The following is a 19,267-nucleotide window of genomic DNA, read 5'->3' on the forward strand; positions in this document are numbered from 1 at the left end:
ACTGAAAAAATTCCCTCCAAAATCATGACTTTTAGAAAAATTTATTCTTTCCAATCTATTTTAGGGTAACACAAACACTGGTGTAAGAGACCTATTTGTTTGATCAGAAAGGGGATTATCTTTATTAGCAGAAAAGCCAGACAATCTGACTTCAGATCAGAGTTATGCAATAACAATAACAAATTATTATGCTTTCTTTTCCTATGAATATTTCCTAAATTAATTCTCATCAGCATTTATAGCATGGAGAAGTTACACAACTACCCAAGAGAATCATGTCTAACCAAGAGGTTCGACAGCTCCACAGGGGACTCATGAATGGGGGTGGGGTTAGGTAATTTACAAACTGGGAATATGCACATATTTCAGATTATTAAAAAAGAAGCTGTTTAACCAGAAAAACTACTACCTCCACCATAGTTCAAAATCAAAAACCAAAAGAAAGCAATAATTCTTCCAACAGTCACAGAGGAAGTCAACATCATCAGATAAAGTAACCTGGGACTTTTGAATCTGAGGCTCTATCTGACTAGTTCATTCTCCTTAAGGGATCAAATATCCAAAGAGAAGGTCTCCAAGAAAAATAAAACCACCTGTTTATGGAAGGAGAAACCATAGGCTGAAGAAGAAATAAAGTTACTTCTTTATTGATCAGGCCATTATACTAGTTTTCAAAGGGAATTTGCAAAGCTGGGTAGGTCAAAAATTCTGAAAAAAGGTTTAACTAGTCTTTTTTTTTCTTCAAGATAAACAAAGCTATCCCTCACCATCCCCAATTCATTCCCATTCAAAATCTTTCTGAACTCTCTTCCCCTATCACAAAGTGTATGTATATATGTATAGTATAAGAGGTGGGGGTGACTACTAAGTTATCAGATAAATACAGTGTCTGGTAAGTTAAAATTACCCCAAACTTCTTCTATTAGAAAATTTTTTAATTGAGTGGTACAATCAGTAGCACCTTCTACAAAGGGTAAGAGGAGGAGGTACTGTAACTCACTTGAGTTCATTTCATCTTCGTCACTAACAGCCCTCATGAAAGAAAATCAGTAGGAAATAGAACCAGCAGCTAAAACATCATTTAAATAATCCACAGCATAGTATCATTCCCAGTATGCCAGTCTTGGCCTCCAGTGCACACATCACTGAGCTGAAGAGCTAAATACATTAAAATCTCCCCCATGTGGCATTTTAGTCATCATTGCTGACGTTCCCAGAGTCATCCTTTCTTATCCATGATGGTCATCATTAGTTTACCACTGATAACTGCACTAAATTCCATTCACAACTAATATCCTTTTACTAGCAGTTCTCTGTACTTGCAGAATCACTAAATACAAAGATTGAAAAAGACCCTGAAGGGTTTATTTCCCCCCACTCCTATTTTATTCTTGGCAGAATGTTATGGTGTGTGTGTGTGTGTGTGTGTGTGTGTGTGTGTGTGTTTTGACAGAGACAGAGAGAATCAGAGAGAGGGACAGACAGATAGGGAGAGAGATAAGAAGCATCAGTTCTTCATTTTGACACCTTAGTTGTTCACTGATGGCTTTCTCCTATGTGCCTTGATAGCAGAGTGAGTGACCCCTTGCTCAGGCCAGCGACCTTGGGCTTCAAGTCAGCGACCTTTGGGGCTCAAGCCAGCGACCATAGGGTTGGGGTCATGTTCATGATCCCACGCTCAAGCCAGTGACCCCGCCACATTCAAGCTGCTGAGCCCCTGCTCAAGTCAGATGAGCCAGCGCTCAAGCAGGTGACCTCGGGGTTTCAAATCTGGGTCCTCAGCATCCCAGTCCAACGCTCTATCCACTGCGCTACCGCCTGGTCTGGGGAATGTTATCTGTCTTTATCTGCTATTCCCTTCCTAAGCCTTGTTCCTACCTCCCACCAAAGCTTCCCCTCCCTCAATGTCTATTCCTAGCCGTTATTTTTTTTTTTTTCAATTATAAACTCCTGTATCCTCTGCCTCTACTAATATCACTGTTCCTATTTCACTAAATAGGTTCTGGTTCTCCCAACTGAAGTCCTCAGTTTCAATTCTCGGTCATTACTACTCACCTCCATTATGTTTGGGAAGCCTTCTGCAGTTAAGTCTATCTTATGAGAGCCTGTGCCTCAGGACAGAGTCAGTCTCCCCAACTGCATCTTTGTACTTACAAACAACCATAGAATCATGGTATTTCCAAACTGAAAGAAACTCAGAAATAATCTGGCTCAGTGTTTTCAAACTTCTTTACTACGTTTTACTTCACATATTTTAAAATATATAAAATCCATTTTATGTCACAACCTCATACAACTATGTAAAACAATTATTTCATGAAATAGTTGTCAAATAATAATAGTAAGCTATGTGAACACACTGAAATTTTCTATTCCCTTTCTCTCTTTTTTTAAATTTGGGTGCCATCCACGAAATGGATTTCACAACCCAATAACAGGATGAAACCCGTAGTTTAGGAAACATTAATCTAGTCCACACTTCCTAGTCACTGAGGAAGAAGCTGCAGTCAGGTGAAGTAAGTTTCCCAGCCACAAGAGGTCTGTCCATAAAGCTAAACGCAGATCCGTATGGTAAGCCCAAACCAGTGTTCTCAAGACCTTCTCCGCCCGGCCACAGCCACTCACTCACACCCGGAGCCCAAACACAACCCTACATACAGTAAGTACCATCTTCAGTCACTGATCCCACACTCTCCTCCAAGTCAGCCCCTCAGCTTCCTGCTCCTTTTCTCCAGAGCCGCTGCTTCATGTTCCCTTAGGTCAAAGTGTCCTCACAGCCACTATCCATCGATCGGTCTCCTCCGAATCATTGGCCCTTCGTCACAGTCCCCACGCAGTCACTGCCCCATACTTCTCCGTCACAGTTCCCTAGCAACCTCTGCCTCGGGCTCTCCGAGGTAAGAGTCCCTTTGCATTCACCGCTCCCGGGTCGCAAACCCCCTGGAGGCAGCTACAGGTCGATCCCAGTCGCCTGGCTGTCATTGCCCCTGGGTCACAGTAGCCTCGCAGTCCTGCCTCACACTTCCCTCGCTGTCACTGACCCACTCTTCTTTCGGTCTCTTCGCGGTCCCATCCCCATACTTTCTCCTCTCAAACAGGGCCGCAAGGATATGCACACACCGAGTCCCCACCTGCAGCACACGACCGCTGTCCCGTCGGATTTCCCCCGGGCGCGGCGTCACGAGCAAGGGAAGTTGAGGAGGCTGTAGGGAGACGCCCGGGAAAGGCAGCTGACCTAACAGCCGGCCGGAAATCCCGCCTACTGCCCGCCCTCTTGTCAATCCGACCACGACTGCGCCCTGAAACGCCGACCCTTGTCACAGTAGTTCCGCCTCCACAGAAGCCCCGAGGACGGAGCGACTGAGCAGCAAACACCGTACAGAGGATTTGACTGAGGGTCAGTCTCCCTGCAGAACTGGAGTAGGTATCACGCACGCTCCCGGCAATCCGTCAAGAAGCTCCGAGCTCCGTTCTCTCAGGCCGACCTGCCCTAATTCTTCCCACTCTGTCCCCAGTGCCTGGTGCAATGTACTAGACGCTCTACCAGGGCATTCACAATGTATCAATAGATGGCCATAACGCCTTCCGCCAAAGGCCCATCCAGTCTGTGATTGCTTCACCATACCGCTAACTTTCCCTACTGGGTGATGTAAAGAGAATTTAGGTCCGCCTACCAAGTCCTATAAAAACTTGTAACTGGCTCCAAACCCTCTTGCCTGAATAGTATATAATATGATGAATATAATGAATCCTGTTATTTCTGACCCAGGTTGGCGCACCAAACCATGATTCCTAGGAATCAACTGAGGGTTAGTTGGACGGGAATGTGTCTGTGGACAGTAACCTCCTGGGGAGATCTGATCATAAATTTCTAACTGAGCAGGTTATGGTAGGTAGTCAGCCCCAAGCCTAACTTTTTAAGGAAAAGGCTTATCTTTTCCTTAGCAAGTCCTGTCCATTATTTCTGTGCATCTAGGTTAACACACCTCTGAAATGCTTCCTTTCAGAACCCTCCTTCCAAAAGGTGACCACCTTCAAGAGTTCTTAAACTATCCTGTAATCTATCTCCAATTTGCTTTCTCCCACCGTCATGCAATCTTCGTTATGTTCCCTCTAAAATTGCAAATGTATAAAAGACACTGCAAACTGTTATTCCGAGGAGGATTTGAGATCTTGCTCCCCAATATATGCAATCAATTTAGCTCAAATAAACTCATAAAAATTTTCTATTGGTTTGGACAGTTCTTGAATCAACAAGCAGATTTGGGAGAGACCACTGGTAGGAAATCACACTGCAGGGTGGCAGGTGAAGAGAAACATTTCCTTTGCAGGAATGAACCTTTGGAGAAATCCTTTAGATTTTGTAGATACTCAATGTTATGGCAGATGTAAAACAACTTTTTTTTTTTTTTTCTGAAGCTGGAAACGGAGATAGACAGTCAGACAGACTCCCGCATGCGCCCTACCGGGATCCACCCGGCACGCCCACCAGGGGGCGACGCTCTGCCCACCAGGGGGCGATGCTCTGCCCCTCTGGGGCATCGCTCTTTCGAGACCAGAGCCACTCTAGCACCTGGGGCAGAGACCAAGGAGCTATCCCCAGCGCCCGGGCCATCTTTGCTCCAATGGAGCCTCACTGCGGGAGGGGAAGAGAGAGACAGAGAGGAAGGAGAGGGGGAGGGGTGGAGAAGCAGATTGGCGCCTCTCCTGTGTGCTCTGGCCGGGAATCGAACCCGGGACTTCTGCACGCCAGGCCGACGCTCTACCACTGAGCCAACCGGCCAGGGCCTAAAACAACTTTTTAATATATTGTCTTATTTTTATTTTTGTCTACATGCTTGAAAATGACTATGCATAAAGAGGAGGGTGAGTAATCTTATGCATCTGCTGAGGAGCCTCCAGGGAGAAAAAGGATTTAAATTGGGAACCTTTCCCTTCTGAGTTTCAAACAGTCATTTGAACAGGGCTCTGTTAAACAATAGTTTAACTCCCACAGTTCTTCCCCCCACCCCCAGGAAAGGTTTTATTTAGCCAAAAATGCTAGTCAAAAAAAAAAAGACCAGTCTTGAGCACGAAGTCCAAACCACCAGCAGCATACATTTCTGTCATCCTGAGTTTGCAATCATTTTTTATTCATCAATTGGCGGGGCGTGGAGAAAGATGTAAGCTGTCTGAAAAACTATCCATTAGCTATAGGCAAGGGGGTGGGAGAAGGTGAAGTGGCACCAGCTCTCGGATAAGTGCAGAGCCCACAAGGAAGTGTCCACTCCTTTGAATTGGTGGACAACAATGCAGAAAGTTCATAAACAAACATAAAGTGGAGGCTCCTGGGGTTGGAAGGCACCTGGCTATTCTCTTGAATATCCACCTGGAAATTAATCCAGAGTTCCAACAGACATATGAATATGAGCAGTCTTTTGTTAGCTGCTCCTTAGGTATTAACAGGTTAACTGTTCTCTCTTACTCTCCGGATGCTCTAATTTAATTTATATAGAACACCTCAGAATTTTCTCCTGGTCAGCTGGTAGACTAAAGTGCTCCAAATAAAGACAGCTAGCTGAAGAAAACACTAGGGACTCAAACGAGAAAATCACCATAAAGGTAGTAGGAGCTGGGATAGTAATCAACATAATTTTAGAGAATCTTAAGAGAAGGCTAATTTCATACACAGCTTGGAAATTGTTAGACCCTGTCAGAAACTCTGACACTGGAAAAACCCTCAAGAAAACAGATGCATGTTTAACCTAATAAGCTGTGTAAGGTTTAGGGTGGAAAGAACTGAGCACAAACAGTAAGTGAAAGATAAGGAAACAGTTCAAAATGTAGGGGAAAAAACTATATGCACAAATAAATTCATCTCAGTTTTTTTTTTTCTTTTTTTTTTTTTTTCAAATGAGAAGCATCAATCATCAGTTTTTTGTTGTGACACCTTAGTTGTTCATTGATTGCTTTCTCATATGTGCCTTGACCGCGGGCCTTCAGCAGACCGAGTAACCCCCTGCTCAAGCCAGCGACCGTGGGTCCAAGCTGGTGAGCTTTGGCTCAAACCAGATGAGCCCACGCTCAAGCTGGTAACCTCAGGGTCTCGAACCTGGGTCTTCCGCATCCCAGTCCAACGCTCTATCCACTGCGCCACCGCCTGGTCAGGCCATCTCAGTTTTATAATAGTAAAAAAACTTAGAAATAATCAGTCCCTTGGCCATGGTCGGTGGCTCAGTGGATAGAGCATCAGCCCAGCGTGTGGATGTCCCGGGTTCGATCCCTGGTCAGGACACACAAGACAAGTAACCATCTGCTTCTCTCCTCATCCCCTCTCCTCCTTCTCTCCCTCTTTCCCTCCCACAGCCAGTGGCTCGACTGGTTCAAGTGTCAACCTCAGGTACTGAGGATAGCTTGGTTGATTCAAGCATCAGCCCCAGACGGTTGCCAGGTGGATCCAGTCGAGGCGCATGAGGAAGTCTGTCTATCTCCCCTCCTCTCACTAAAAAAATAATAATAATAATCAATCCCTCAATAAGGACATGGCAAAAATAAACAATGGTATAACCTAATGGAATAAATGCAACTATTAATTACACTTATCAAAATCATAATGCAAATAACATAAAAACTGTACATGTTATAAAAAGTGAAAAGTCACCTACAAAATTATATGATTTTTTAAAACCCTGAAAATTAAAAAAAATGTAAAAAATATACCAAAATATTTAGAGCTGTTTATGTAGACCAATTGAATTATGGATTTTCCCCTACATTTTCTCTACTTTCCAAATGTAGTTAGAACATTGAACAAAATTAAAACATTAACTGTAAGTCCTAAAACTCAACAGACTCAGTTGCCAAACTGCCCAGTTATCTTTATTTTTTCAAGATATTTAACAATATAAAAAAAAGTTCATATTTCTTCATGGTCATATCTTTCAAAGATTCAATAGTAGAAGCAGCCGAATGCTGCAACAACACAGAATAAGCTGTCCTACAAAACAAAACAGAAAATACACATAAATGCAGAATGTTAGAATGAGTCAAGAGTTAGATTTTCTGAATGTAGAAATAAAATACAAACTAATGACCTTTATGTACTACATATTCATAAAATAAGCATTCCCCTTTTTCCTCATTTATCGAAGAAATAATATATGAAATGCTTTGAGTTTCTTGGAATAAATGTATTACTCAACCCAAAGAACTGCATTCCAGTATCATACATAATAAAAATAACAGCACCCTGTCATGAAATCTGGATAAGGGTAAATGATCTCTGGGGGTTTGCTCTTAATTTATAAAATTCATCTGTCCATCTTTTAGCTCAGAATCTCAAAATTCTCTCCAGACTCCAGTTAAACTTTTTAAAACACATTTTAGGCACTTCTTACAGGAACTCTACCTGCCTGCCTCGTCAACTCCTGCCCTGCCAAGCTCACCTCCAGCCTGGCCGTGATGAGAGAAATCTGAACTCAACCAAAAGCAAACTTCTTTGGTTAGCCCAATTCCCTGGCTCCTTGGATGAAATAAGTGGGAGCTGTATTCTAGAACAGGGCTATCTGAGGTAAGGAACCTGGTTTTGTTTTTTTGTTCTAATTTCCAATCCTTCATACACTGATATTTTTGTAAAATGCAATGAAACTAATAACTAGGAAAAAAATGAAAAAACACAAATACAGCCTACACACTTTATTATTAGATTTAATGGAAATAAAATTACTCTGCCAAATTCCTACAAGAGTTTCTAAACCCTTATACTCCATTTATATACTTACCATGTTCAGGACCTATATAACAAACAATTCATGGCAAGGGTCTGTAGACCTCACTTTGATTGGCACTGTTCTACAGTGTCACCCAGAGTTCTCCGGCAGGAATGAGCCAGGTTATCCACAGCAATCATCAGCTGAAAAGCATATGCCTTTCTCTCCCCTCTCCCGCTTCCTTGTCCTCTGCTGGGGCTCCCTGAGATCCTCTCCCAAATAATAAAGTACTCAGGCTCTGAAAATGACACCTAAACACTCAACCAGCTAGACTAGAGATACAGTACACTAACTCAGCAACCTAAACCAGTCTCTCAAAAGTGGTTTTTAGACATCTCACCCACCAACCCTGGGTTATCAAACCCGATCTTGGATAATTTAATAATTGAACACTGCCCTGGCAGGTTGGCTCAGTGATAGAGCATTGGCCTGGTGTGTGGAAGTCCCGGGTTCAATTTCTGGTCAGGACACACGAGAAGTGACCATCTGCTTCTCCACCCCTCCCCTTCCCCGTTCTCTCTCTCTATATATATATATATCTCTCTCTCCCTTTTCCACAGCCATGGCTCCAATGGTTCCAGCAAGTTGGCCTGGGTGCTGAGGATGGCTCCATGGCTTCGCCTCAGGCACTGAAATAACTAGCTTGCTGAACAACGGAGCAACATCCCAGATGAGCAGAGCATCGCCCCATAAAGGGCTTTCCGGGTGGATCCCGGTCAGGATGCAAGCAAGAGTTGGTCTCTCTGCCTCCCACTTAATTTTTTTTTAATTGTTAACTAAAGTTTTATACTATGTATTTGTTCATTTGAGTATTGTCTGGCCCCACTGTTTATAACCTCTCTACAGACAATAACCATGCCTGTTACTCATCATTTTATTCCTAGCACCTCCACTACAGAGATTGACACATAATAGAAACTCAAAATGGCCTGTTTTATGAATGAATTGCATTGTATAAGGACTCAAGGAAATATAAATTTTAAATTAAAAACAACAACAAGAAAACACAGGAAAAATGATCACCTTAATTTGACCCTTCCCCCACAGAGCTGATGAAAATTTACATAATACTTCCCATTGTTCAGCCTTTTATCTCTAGGGTAGTTGAGCATAATATAAAAATTTGGTAGGACCATAAAATTTTAAAGCTAAATGGTATCTTAAGATTTACTATATAAGCAGCTTCCAAATCTGGCAGTAAGCATAAGCATTTGGAGAACGCTTTCAAAAAATCAGAATCACTGATCCAATCCTAGCTTATTTGATTAGAATCTACTTGAGTAGGGCCCTGGCACCTGCCTTTTTGTTTTTTTCTTTATTTTATTTTATTTTTTACAGAGACAGAGAGTGAGTCAGAGAGAGGGATAGACAGGGACAGACAGACAGGAATGGAGAGAGATGAGAAGCATCAATCATTAGTTTTTCATTGCGCGTTGCAACACCTTAGTTGTTCATTGATTGCTTTCTCATATGTGCCTTGACCGTGGGCCTTCAGCAGACTGAGTAGAGTAACCCCTTGCTGGAGCCAGCGACCCTGGGTTCATGCTGGTGGGCTTTTTTCTCAAACCAGATGAGCCCGCGCTCAAGCTGGCGACCTCGGGGTCTCGAACCTTGGTCTTCCGCATCCCAGTCCGACGCTCTATCCACTGCGCCACCCCCCGGTCAGGCGGCACTTGCCTTTTAAACAGGTTCCTCAAATAATTTTTTGGCAGCCACAATATCTTTGGGAAAATCTAGTACAGTTTCCTAATGTTACTGATACAATCAGACAAAAGTCCAATGATTCAGGCCCTTGTTAGTTGGCTCAGTGGATAGAGCGTTGGCCCAGCATGCAGACATCCCAGGTTTGATCCCCAGTCAGGGCACACATAAGAAGCGCCCATCTGCTTCCCACTCCTTCTTCCCCTTCTCCACCTCTTTTCCTCCCACAGCCAGTGGCTTGATTGGTTCCAGCATCAGCCCAGGACACTAAGGAGAGCTCAGCTGATTTGAGCAATGGCCCCAGACACGGGTTGCCGGGTGGATCCTGGTCAGGGTGCATGCAAGAGTCTATCTCCCCTCTCACTGAAGAAAGAAAGTCCAATGGCTTACCTAAAGTCAGTCAATAGAAAGTTACAGAGCTGGAAATGGAACCTCTCCTATTCACTCAATCCAGTTTCTCTTCTACACTACTATACTCAACTCTGACTCTACTGACTCACAACCTGGGAGCATCTGGATAGAGGGAGCAAGTATAAAGCGTATCATTAAAATTTATAAAACATTCATGCCAATACTTCCCAAGGTTTAAATAAAACCTTACTTTAATTCCTCTTTATATTTTCCTAGTTTAGAGAAATAGCTTTAAAATAATTAATTTGGTTACTGAAAGAAAAATCACCTTTGTCCATGGGATCCTTGCCACCTAAATTTTTTTTGCAGCTTAGCAAAGTGCCATGTATCTATTAGCACTAAACAATATGCTATTCCCAAATTTAAACTTATAAAGAGTTATGTCATCTGTACACATAGGAGTCTCCTTGCCTATAAGCAGCACCCCAGGTTTCTGCTTTAGTAACAAAAAAGAACAGTAAAGTCATCTCATCTAGAAGGAGTCTAAGACAAATGTTTAAAACTAAAGTGTCCTCACATCTCAGTAAATACTAAGTAATTTTATTATTTATTCATTTTTTTTAGAGAGGAGAGAGAGAGAGGAGAGAGAGGAGAGAGAGAAGGGGGGGAGGAGCTGGAAGCATCAACTCCCATATGTGCCTGACCAGGCAAGCCCAGGGTTTCAAACCGGTGACCTCAGCATTTCCAGGTCGACGCTTTTATCCACTGCGCCACCACAGGTCAGGCCCTAAGTAATTTTATTAGAATACTCCCATGGCCTCTGAAAGGAAGAAAAGGTTTCCATATAGACTTACATTCATGAAAACATCATGAGTGTAGTTGTCAGTGTCAGCATCCCACAAACAGCGAGCAGCCATGCTAAAAAGTCAGAGAAGGGAGAATTGTCAACAATATAACAAGGACCTGAACTACACATTATCTGCCAACAGCAAAAGTTTTCCTTGAAACATTCTTTTAGATCAGTACATCCAAACCTTATCACAGGCTCACACACAGAAAAGCGTATTTGTAAAGGAGAGTATACTGGGTAAACTAGAAGAGACTAGAGTCATAGATAAGACTGCTTGCAGTCAGAGATAACCAGCCCAGTACTCTGTGTGGGAAGCTCTGTTATACAGATTATTTCAGCTATTTGTGTATGTGACTTTTAAAGAAAACAGCACCTAAGAATTATGACTACAATGGATTTAATTCCTTCACAATAATATGAGAAGGTAAGGCCTGACCTGTGGTGGCGCAGTGGATAAAGTGTCGACCTGGAATGCTGAGGTCGCCGGTTCAAAACCCTGGACTTGCCTGGTCAAGGCACATATGGGAGTTGATGCTTCCTGCTCCTCCCCTCTTCTCTCTCTCTCTCTCTCTCTCTCTCTCCAATAAAAATTAATAAATACCGGTTGGCTCAGTGGTAGAATGTTGGCCTGGCATGCAGGAGTCCCGGGTTTGATTCCCAGCCAGGGCACATAGGAGAGGCGCCCATCTGCGTCTCCACCCTTCCCTTTCTCCTTCCTCTCTGTCTCTCTCTTCCCCTCCCGCAGCCAAGGCTCCATTGGAGCAAAGTTGGCCCGGGCGCTGAGGATGGCTCTGTGGCCTCTGCCTCAGGCGCTAGAGTGGCTCTGGATGCAACAGAGCAATGGCCCAGATGGGCAGAGCATTGCCCCCTGGTGGGCATGCCAGGTGGATCCCGGTCGGGCACATGCGGGGGAGTCTGTCTGACTGCTTCCCCATTTCCAACTTCAGAAAAATTAAAAATTAAAAAATAAAATAAAATAAAAAGAATAAAATCTAAAAAAAAAGAAAAGAAAAGAAACCGCCTCCTTGCCACATCATCTAACCGCCATTTAAAATAATAATAATAATAATAATAATAATATGAGAAGGTAAATCTGTAAAGGATCCAACAGATTGTTTACTCCTACCTAGAAAAGAAAGGGGCAAACTATGAACTAGAGCCTAACCAGGCGGTGGCACAGTGGATAGAGCGTCGAACTGGGATGCAGAGGACCCAGGTTCGAGACCCTGAGGTCACCAGCTTGAGCGCAGGCTCATCTGGTTTGAGCAAAAAGCCCACCAGCTTGAACCCAAGGTCGCTGGCTCCAGCAAGGGGCTACTCGGTCTGCTGAAGGCCCGCAGTCAAGGCATATATGAGAAAGCAATCAATGAACAACTAAGGTGTTGCAACGCGCAATGAAAAACTAATGATTGATGCTTCTCATCTCTTTCCGTTCCTGTCTGTCTGTCCCTGTCTATCCCTCTCTCTGACTCACTCTCTGTCTCTGTTAAAAAAAAACACCAAAAAACAAAAAACTATGAACTAGAATTCAATCTTCTAACTAATTCTAAATCCAGTATTATCTCTACAGGATGCTATGCTACCTTCACAGTCTCAATTTGGCCATTCTCTCTAGTTTTTGAGTAAGAAAAAATATCAGTTGAAATAAAAACCAATTAAAAATGCAAACAATTAAAATTCCCAGTAGTATTAGACTAGTAAATGAAATTAGGATATATTTCTTGGCAATGAAATTCTATGCAGCCATTATAGATTTTTTAAAATTATTTTTTATTTATTGGTTTTAGGGAGAGAGGAAGAAGGGAAGGGAGGGAGGGAGGAAGAGAGAGAGAAAACAGCAATTTGTTGTTACAATTATTTACACACTCATTGGTTGATTCTTGTGAGTGCCATGACCAGGAATTGTACCTGCAACCTTGGTGTATCGGGACTATGCTCTAACCAACTGAACTACCCAGCCAGGGCCCCATTAAAGATATTTTTATACAAAATAACTTTAAGAACATGAAAAGATGTTCACAATATAATATTAAGTTTAAAAAGTAATTACAAATATTTTACCTTTGTTATTAAATGTGTGTGTGTGTGTATATATATATATATATATATATATATATATATATATATATATATGATTCATCAATAACATTTATTGAGTGCTTACTTTGTGCCAGCCTCTGGCCTAAGTGCTTTATATGTATTAACTCACTCAGTCCTATGAGGTAGGTACTATATTATACCCAATTAATAAACATGGACACTGAAGATCAGAAAAATTAAATAAAGGTCATTCAAATATAAGTGACAAAGCTTCATTTTGAACCTAGACAATTTAGTTTCAAGTCTGTAACGAAAATATACATATACCATATTATATTGGTTCATTGTTTGAAAGCTTTTCTTGTTTAAGTTTTACATAGAAGAGCTCCCCCTAACCTGTTTCACACATTCTTAAATCAAAATTTTAAATTTCCAAGTTGCAAAATATTTCCAAGTTGCAAAAGTAACAATATGAAATAAAAAGTCAATCTACTTAATTGATCAACAAGTATTTATTTAGAAAGAGCAAAATCTGGCTTTATCCTCAATTCTCAATTTAATTAGGTGAAAAGAATTAACACATCAAAAGAATAAGATAATGTATAGTTGTGCTAATTTATAGGTTATTGGGTTTAAAAGATACTGTAACATTTGTCTAGTTCAAGCCCAAGTTGCATAGTAATTTTTGAGAATTGAGAGGAGAAAAGCCAAAGAAGATTTCGTAAAGAAAGTGGTACTTAAGCTGAGCAGCTCCAACTGAAGACATAAATATAAAAAGTTACTAACAACTATTTGTTATATATGAGCAACGTGCTAGGTGCAAATAATACAAAGATGAATACAATACAATTGTTGCCTTCAAATTGTGGAATCCTTACATCATTTCCCAATAAAAGGAATCAGAACTACTTGGAAAAATGGCCATTCCAGGTCTAGGGCTGGAAATGTACAAGATAAATCTGAACTATCTGGGTCATATCAAAACCCTGAACTAAAAAATGCTATATTTGAAAATATATGCCAAAAGCATTTGGAAGAAATATCATGGAACAATTTGTAGCACGTCAGTGCTCCCTCCCAGATCAATTAGGAAAACCTGGATAAAAGGAACCAGAGCTACTGAAGCAAACAGGACCAGAGGGGAGCCAAAATTCCAGAGAGGTGAACCACACACAGGAGGTAAACTGATATTCTGCTGAGTAGTTTTCCCTGGGTCATTTGCCAGCTCTGGCCACATGGCTACAGGCTGAGAATATGCGTTTTGTCCAGGTAGAGGACAAATCGCTGAGGGAAAAATAAACCAGCAGGACTCCTGTCAGTCTTGCAGATATAGGGAAATAAAATTGGAGACTTGAAGGACCAAGATCCCTATAAAAAAGGAGACAGCAGAACTGAGCCTTAACATTACATGGTAGGTCCCCATCAAGACGTGGTAAATTGTGAAACTATGTAAGCAGGAACCTAAAAACTAAGTGTGGTGGGCAACATAATAGACTCCCACCAAATATGTCTATATGTTAAACCCCCAGAACCTAGGAATATGTTATAGTACACGGCAAGAGAAGGTTATATATATATATATATGATTAAGTTAAAGATCTTGGGATGGGGAGATTATCCTGGATTACCCAGGTGGACTCAATGTAATTACAGGGTCCTTATAAAACCCTGATGGCGAACCTTTTTATAAAACCGCAGCACCGTTTGGTTGATCTCCACTACCACCCACCATGAAAGCTGGAAAGCCCACTAGTGGGCGGGAGGGACCAGGTTGACCAGCACTGCAAAAGTGGGCGATTTTATAAAAAGGTTCGCCATGGCCCTGGCCGGTTGGCTCAGCGGTAGAGCGTCGGCCTGGCGTGCGGAGGACCCGGGTTCGATTCCCGGCCAGGGCACATAGGAGAAGCGCCCATTTGCTTCTCCACCCCCCCCCCCTTCCTCTCTGTCTCTCTCTTCCCCTCCCGCAGCCAAGGCTCCATTGGAGCAAAGATGGCCCGGGCGCTGGGGATGGCTCTATGGCCTCTGCCCCAGGCGCTAGAGTGGCTCTGGTTGCGGCAGAGCGACGCCCTGGAGGAGCAGAGCATCGCCCCCTGGTGGGCAGAGCGGCGCCCCTGGTGGGCGTGCCGGGTGGATCCCGGTCAGGCGCATGCGGGAGTCTGTCTGACTGTCTCTCCCTGTTTCCAGCTTCAGAAAAATAGAAAAAAAAAAAAGGTTCGCCATCATGGTTATAAAAGAAGAAAGAAGGCAGGTGGGTCAGAGTCAGAGAGATATTTGAAGATGGTATGATGCTGGTTTTGAAGATGGAATAAAGGTTTATTAGCTAAGAAATGCAGGCAGCCTCTAGAAGCTGGAATAGGCAAGGGAATGTATTCTCCACTAGAGCCTCCAGAAGAAATACAGCTCTGCCAACACTGTTATTTTAGTTCAATGAAACCCATTTGGATTTATGATCTCCAGAACTGTAAAATAGTATATCTGTACTGTTTTAAGCCACCTGCTTTGTAATTAGTTACAGCAGCAACAGAAAAATAATACATCAAGAAAAAGGCTCTGAGGCCCTGGCCAGTTGGCTCAGTGGTAGAGCATCAGCCCAGCATGTGAATGTCCTGGGTTTGATTCCAGACAGGGCACACAAGAGAAGCGACTATCCGCTTCTCCTCCTCTCCCCTTCTCCTTCTTCTCTGTCTTCATATCTCTCTCTCTCTCTCTCTCTCTCTCTCTCTCTTCCCCTCCTGCAGCCATGGCTCAATTGGTTCAAGCGAGTTGGCCTAAGGCACTAAGGATGTCTCAAGCGCTAGAAATAGCTCAGTTGCTGAGCAATGGCCATAGCTGGGCAGAGTATTGCTCATAGGGGGCTTGCCAGGTGGATCCCAGTCTGGGGTACATGTGGGAATGTCTCTCTGTCTCCCCTTCTCTAACTTAAAAAGAAAAAAAAGAAACAATTGGGGATCTTTGAATGCTTGCTGAATATTTTATAATATTAAGGACTAACAATATTTAGATATATTTTATTATGTTAAAAGGGTCCTTAAATTTCAGAGATACATATTGCTGTATTTACAGATGAAATGGTATAATGACTGGAATTTGCATCAATAATCAGGTGGGGGCAGGTAGATGTATAAATGAAACAACATAGGGATGTGTTGATAACTTCTAAAACTAAGTATTAGATCCACAGGAGTTCCTTAGTCCCTACACTTTTGCCTTTGTTTGAAATTTTAGACAAGAAAACGTTTAAAAGGGGGTGGAAGAGGCCTTGTATGCCTTACTTTCGAGTTTGGCCTGATCACATTTAACCAAGTCAATTTAAAGGAGTTTATACTTGACAAGGTTCGAAATAAACTCTATACAGACTCCGTGGAAAGAGTGTAAGGTGTACTCTTGGGAGATTGGTCTGGTATGCAAAATGAATTGTAGAGGAGAGAGATTAGAGTCAAGAAGGGCTGCTAAGGGGCTGCTAAGTGATCCTGGCATCCAGATTACAGTGCATGGAATGGGAGAGAGCAGTGGCTAAATAAGACTCTAAGGTTTCATTTTGAGAGACAGTGAGAGTAACACCGATCGGCTGCTCCACCCATTCATGCATTCACTGGTTGAGTCTTGTATGTGCCCTGACCAGGGATCAAACCCACAACCCTGGCACATCAGGACGACACTCTAACCGACTGAGCCACCCAGCCAGGACCAAGACTCTAAGGTTTTACGTCTGAGTCAGCAGAATCTTGGTAATACTGTGAGAGAAAAAGAAATTAAGGTAACAGGCTGATTTAAGGACAGGAAGGGAAAAGAAACTCTTAAAATGTTGAATCTGAGGTGACAGATTAGTAAAGTATTTCTTAGTCTCTCCGTGGTGAGAAACTCTCCTGAAGCCTTTTGAACAATTAGTAGAGGACACCATGGTGAGAGTACTGTGCTAGGAGTCAGAGGCTGGATTCTGTTAGTGACCCTGACACCAGCCATATCAATACCTTAGATCAAAACATGCTGAATCTCATGAGTATCATAAAATAGGGGGACTAGACACTAGTAAATATCTGTAGTCTCTTGCAAATTAACATTCTATAACAAAAATTCTCAGTGATATTATCTACAAGGTATTTTTTAAATTCATTCAACAAATACTATAGTACTTCCCCCTTTTTTTTTTTACAGAGATATAGAGAGTCAGAGAGAGGGATAGACAGGGACAGACAGACAGGAACAGAGAGAAGAGAAGCATCAATCATCAGTTTTTTGTTGCATGTTGCAACATCTTAGTTGTTCATTGATTGCTTTCTCATATGTGCCTTGACCGTGGGCCTTCAGCAGACTGAGTAACCCCTTGCTTGAGCCAGCGACCTTGGGTGCAAGCTGGTGAGCTTTGCTCAAACCAGATGAGTCCACGCTCAAGCTGGCGACCTCGGGGTCTCGAACCTGGGTCTTCCGTATCCCAGTCCGACACTCTATCCACTGTGCCACCGCCTAGTCAGGCTGTGGTACTTTCTTACAAAATACTATAGTAGGTACTGTTTACAAACAGAAACGGGAGATTAACAGTTGGACATAGTAAACAACAAGAAATACAGATTTTGAACTCACCAATACAGGAAAGACAGTTTGAGGTCATAAGAATGAATGAGCTCATTGAGAAAGCATATATAAAAGTAGAAAAACAAGAATTGAGCCTTGAAAAAAAGCTCACAGCTGGAGATGTAGGGTATAAAAAGGAACAAGTGAAGGAAAAAGAATTGTCACATAGGAAAACAGGAGAGAAACAAGTTAGCTAAGTGTCGTCAGGGCCAATAAAACCAGAGTGAATTTTAAGAAACAGAAGCCCAGAACAATACAAGAGCTAAGAAAGAGCTTTGAGATTTGCTAATAAGGAGGTCTCAGACAATTTTAAAGAAATTAATTTTGGCCTGACCAGGCAGTGGCACAGTAGATAGAGCGTCAGCCTGGGACACTGAGGACCCAGGTTCAAAACCCTTAAGGTCACTCACTGGCTTGAGTGTGGGCTCATCTGGCTAGAGAGCAGGCTCACCAGCTTGAGCATGGGGTCTCCAGATTGAGCATGGGTAGACATGACCTCATGGTCACTTGAGCCCAAAGGTCATTGTCTTGAAGCCCAAGGTCACTGGTTTGAGCCCAAGGTTGCTGGCTTGAGCATGGGTCACTGGCTCGGCTAGAGCCCCCGGTTAGTGCACATATGAGAAAGCAATCAATGAACAACTGAGGTGCCACAATTATGAGTTGATGCTTCTCATCTCTCTCCCTTCCTGTCTGTCCATGTCTGCTGCTCACTCCCTCTCTAAAAAAAGAATTAATTTTAGATAATGGTAGGACCAAAATTGGGCAACAAGGAATATAGGAGGAAACATATATTGTATATAATCCTATACTTTCTTTGGGAAAACATGCATACATAAACCCTAAAAGACTTATTAGCCCACAGATACTATGAAAAGTGAATTACTTCATGGAGCTCACCCAGAATGTCAATCTCAGAATCTCTTGGGTTCACAGCTGCATTTTGTTTTACTGTCCTTTCCTCTCACTTTTGCAAAGATACAATCTTACTGAATCACCAAGAGGACGAATACCTAGTAAGAAACGTGTAAGAATAAAAACAAGAAGAAAAAAAACAACTACTCACAATACTCCTTCACCTCTTTGTTCTCCAATCACTACTTGCACCACCATTTTGTATCGGTCAAATCCCATTTCTAGAAGGAAAAAAATAAGAAAGTTATCTATAAGAAAATATATGGGGGCCCTGGCCGTTTGGCTTAGTGGTAGAGCGTCGGTCTGGCATGCAGGAGTCCCGGGTTCGATTCCCGGCCAGGGCACACAGGAGAAGCGCCCATCTGCTTCTCCACCCCTCCCCCTCTCCTTCCTCTCTGTCTCTCTCTTCCCCTCCCACAGCTGAGGCTCCACTGGAGCAAAGATGGCCCGGGTGCTGAGGATGGCTCTGTGGCCTCTGCCTTAGGCACTAAAATGGCCCTGGTTGCAACAGAGCAACGCCCCAGATGGGCAGAGCATCGCCCCCTGGTGGGCATGCCGGGTGGATCCTGGCCGGGCGCATGTGGGAGTCTGTCTGCCTCCCCGTTTCCAACTTCAGAAAAATACAAAAAACAAAAAAAAAGAAAATTATGGTAAAATTACCTAATGGAGACAAATTTTCCTGGAAAAGAACACAAGCATTCAGTCTACAAGATTTACTAAGTAAGATGAGAAGCCTGGGAGTCAGAAAGACCTGAGGACAAATCCTAACTGTAAAATTCTAACCTTAGACAAGCAAAATCCTGAAAATTCTCACTAACAACAAATCTGGAGAGAAGAAAGCTGAAAATTGAATGGGTATCTTTAACCTCCCCCTTTTCTGACCAGGGAATAAGTGGAAACAGTAACAACAAAATGTGAAATGGGCAAAGTTGAAACAGAGCCAACTCTCTTTGATGAAAGTTAATAGCTTCAGGAGTATATAGTAAATTAGGCAAACAATCTGAACACTACCTTACCCTTCTAATTCAGGATAGTTAACCAAATCTCAGAAGACAGAACCCAAGTTATTTTTTAAAACATTGACAGCTTAACT

General features: G+C 42.6%; 1 protein-coding gene across 7 annotated transcripts in view; it reads right to left on the bottom strand.

Annotated features, from left to right (window-relative positions):
• LOC136379577 (choline-phosphate cytidylyltransferase A) overlaps positions 1 to 19,267 on the bottom strand; it is a 96,573-nt gene that overhangs the window by 65,423 nt on the left and 11,883 nt on the right. Inside the window, exons 3-5 of one of the 7 annotated variants that reach the window (XM_066346944.1) lie at positions 18,326 to 18,395; positions 10,655 to 10,718; positions 6,841 to 6,976 (exon numbers count right to left, since the gene is read on the bottom strand). In XM_066346944.1, the coding sequence (XP_066203041.1) occupies positions 6,929 to 6,976; positions 10,655 to 10,718; positions 18,326 to 18,395 (182 nt within the window). In that variant the 3' untranslated portion in view covers positions 6,841 to 6,928. Of the gene's footprint in view, positions 1 to 2,658; positions 2,830 to 3,120; positions 3,275 to 6,840; positions 6,977 to 10,654; positions 10,719 to 18,325; positions 18,396 to 19,267 lie in introns of those variants that run through there. The other 6 variants (XM_066346937.1, XM_066346941.1, XM_066346943.1 and 3 more) reach the window with 6 other exon arrangements.

Source organism: Saccopteryx leptura, chromosome 8, assembly GCF_036850995.1.
Source record: "Saccopteryx leptura isolate mSacLep1 chromosome 8, mSacLep1_pri_phased_curated, whole genome shotgun sequence".
Lineage (NCBI taxonomy): Eukaryota > Metazoa > Chordata > Mammalia > Chiroptera > Emballonuridae > Saccopteryx > Saccopteryx leptura.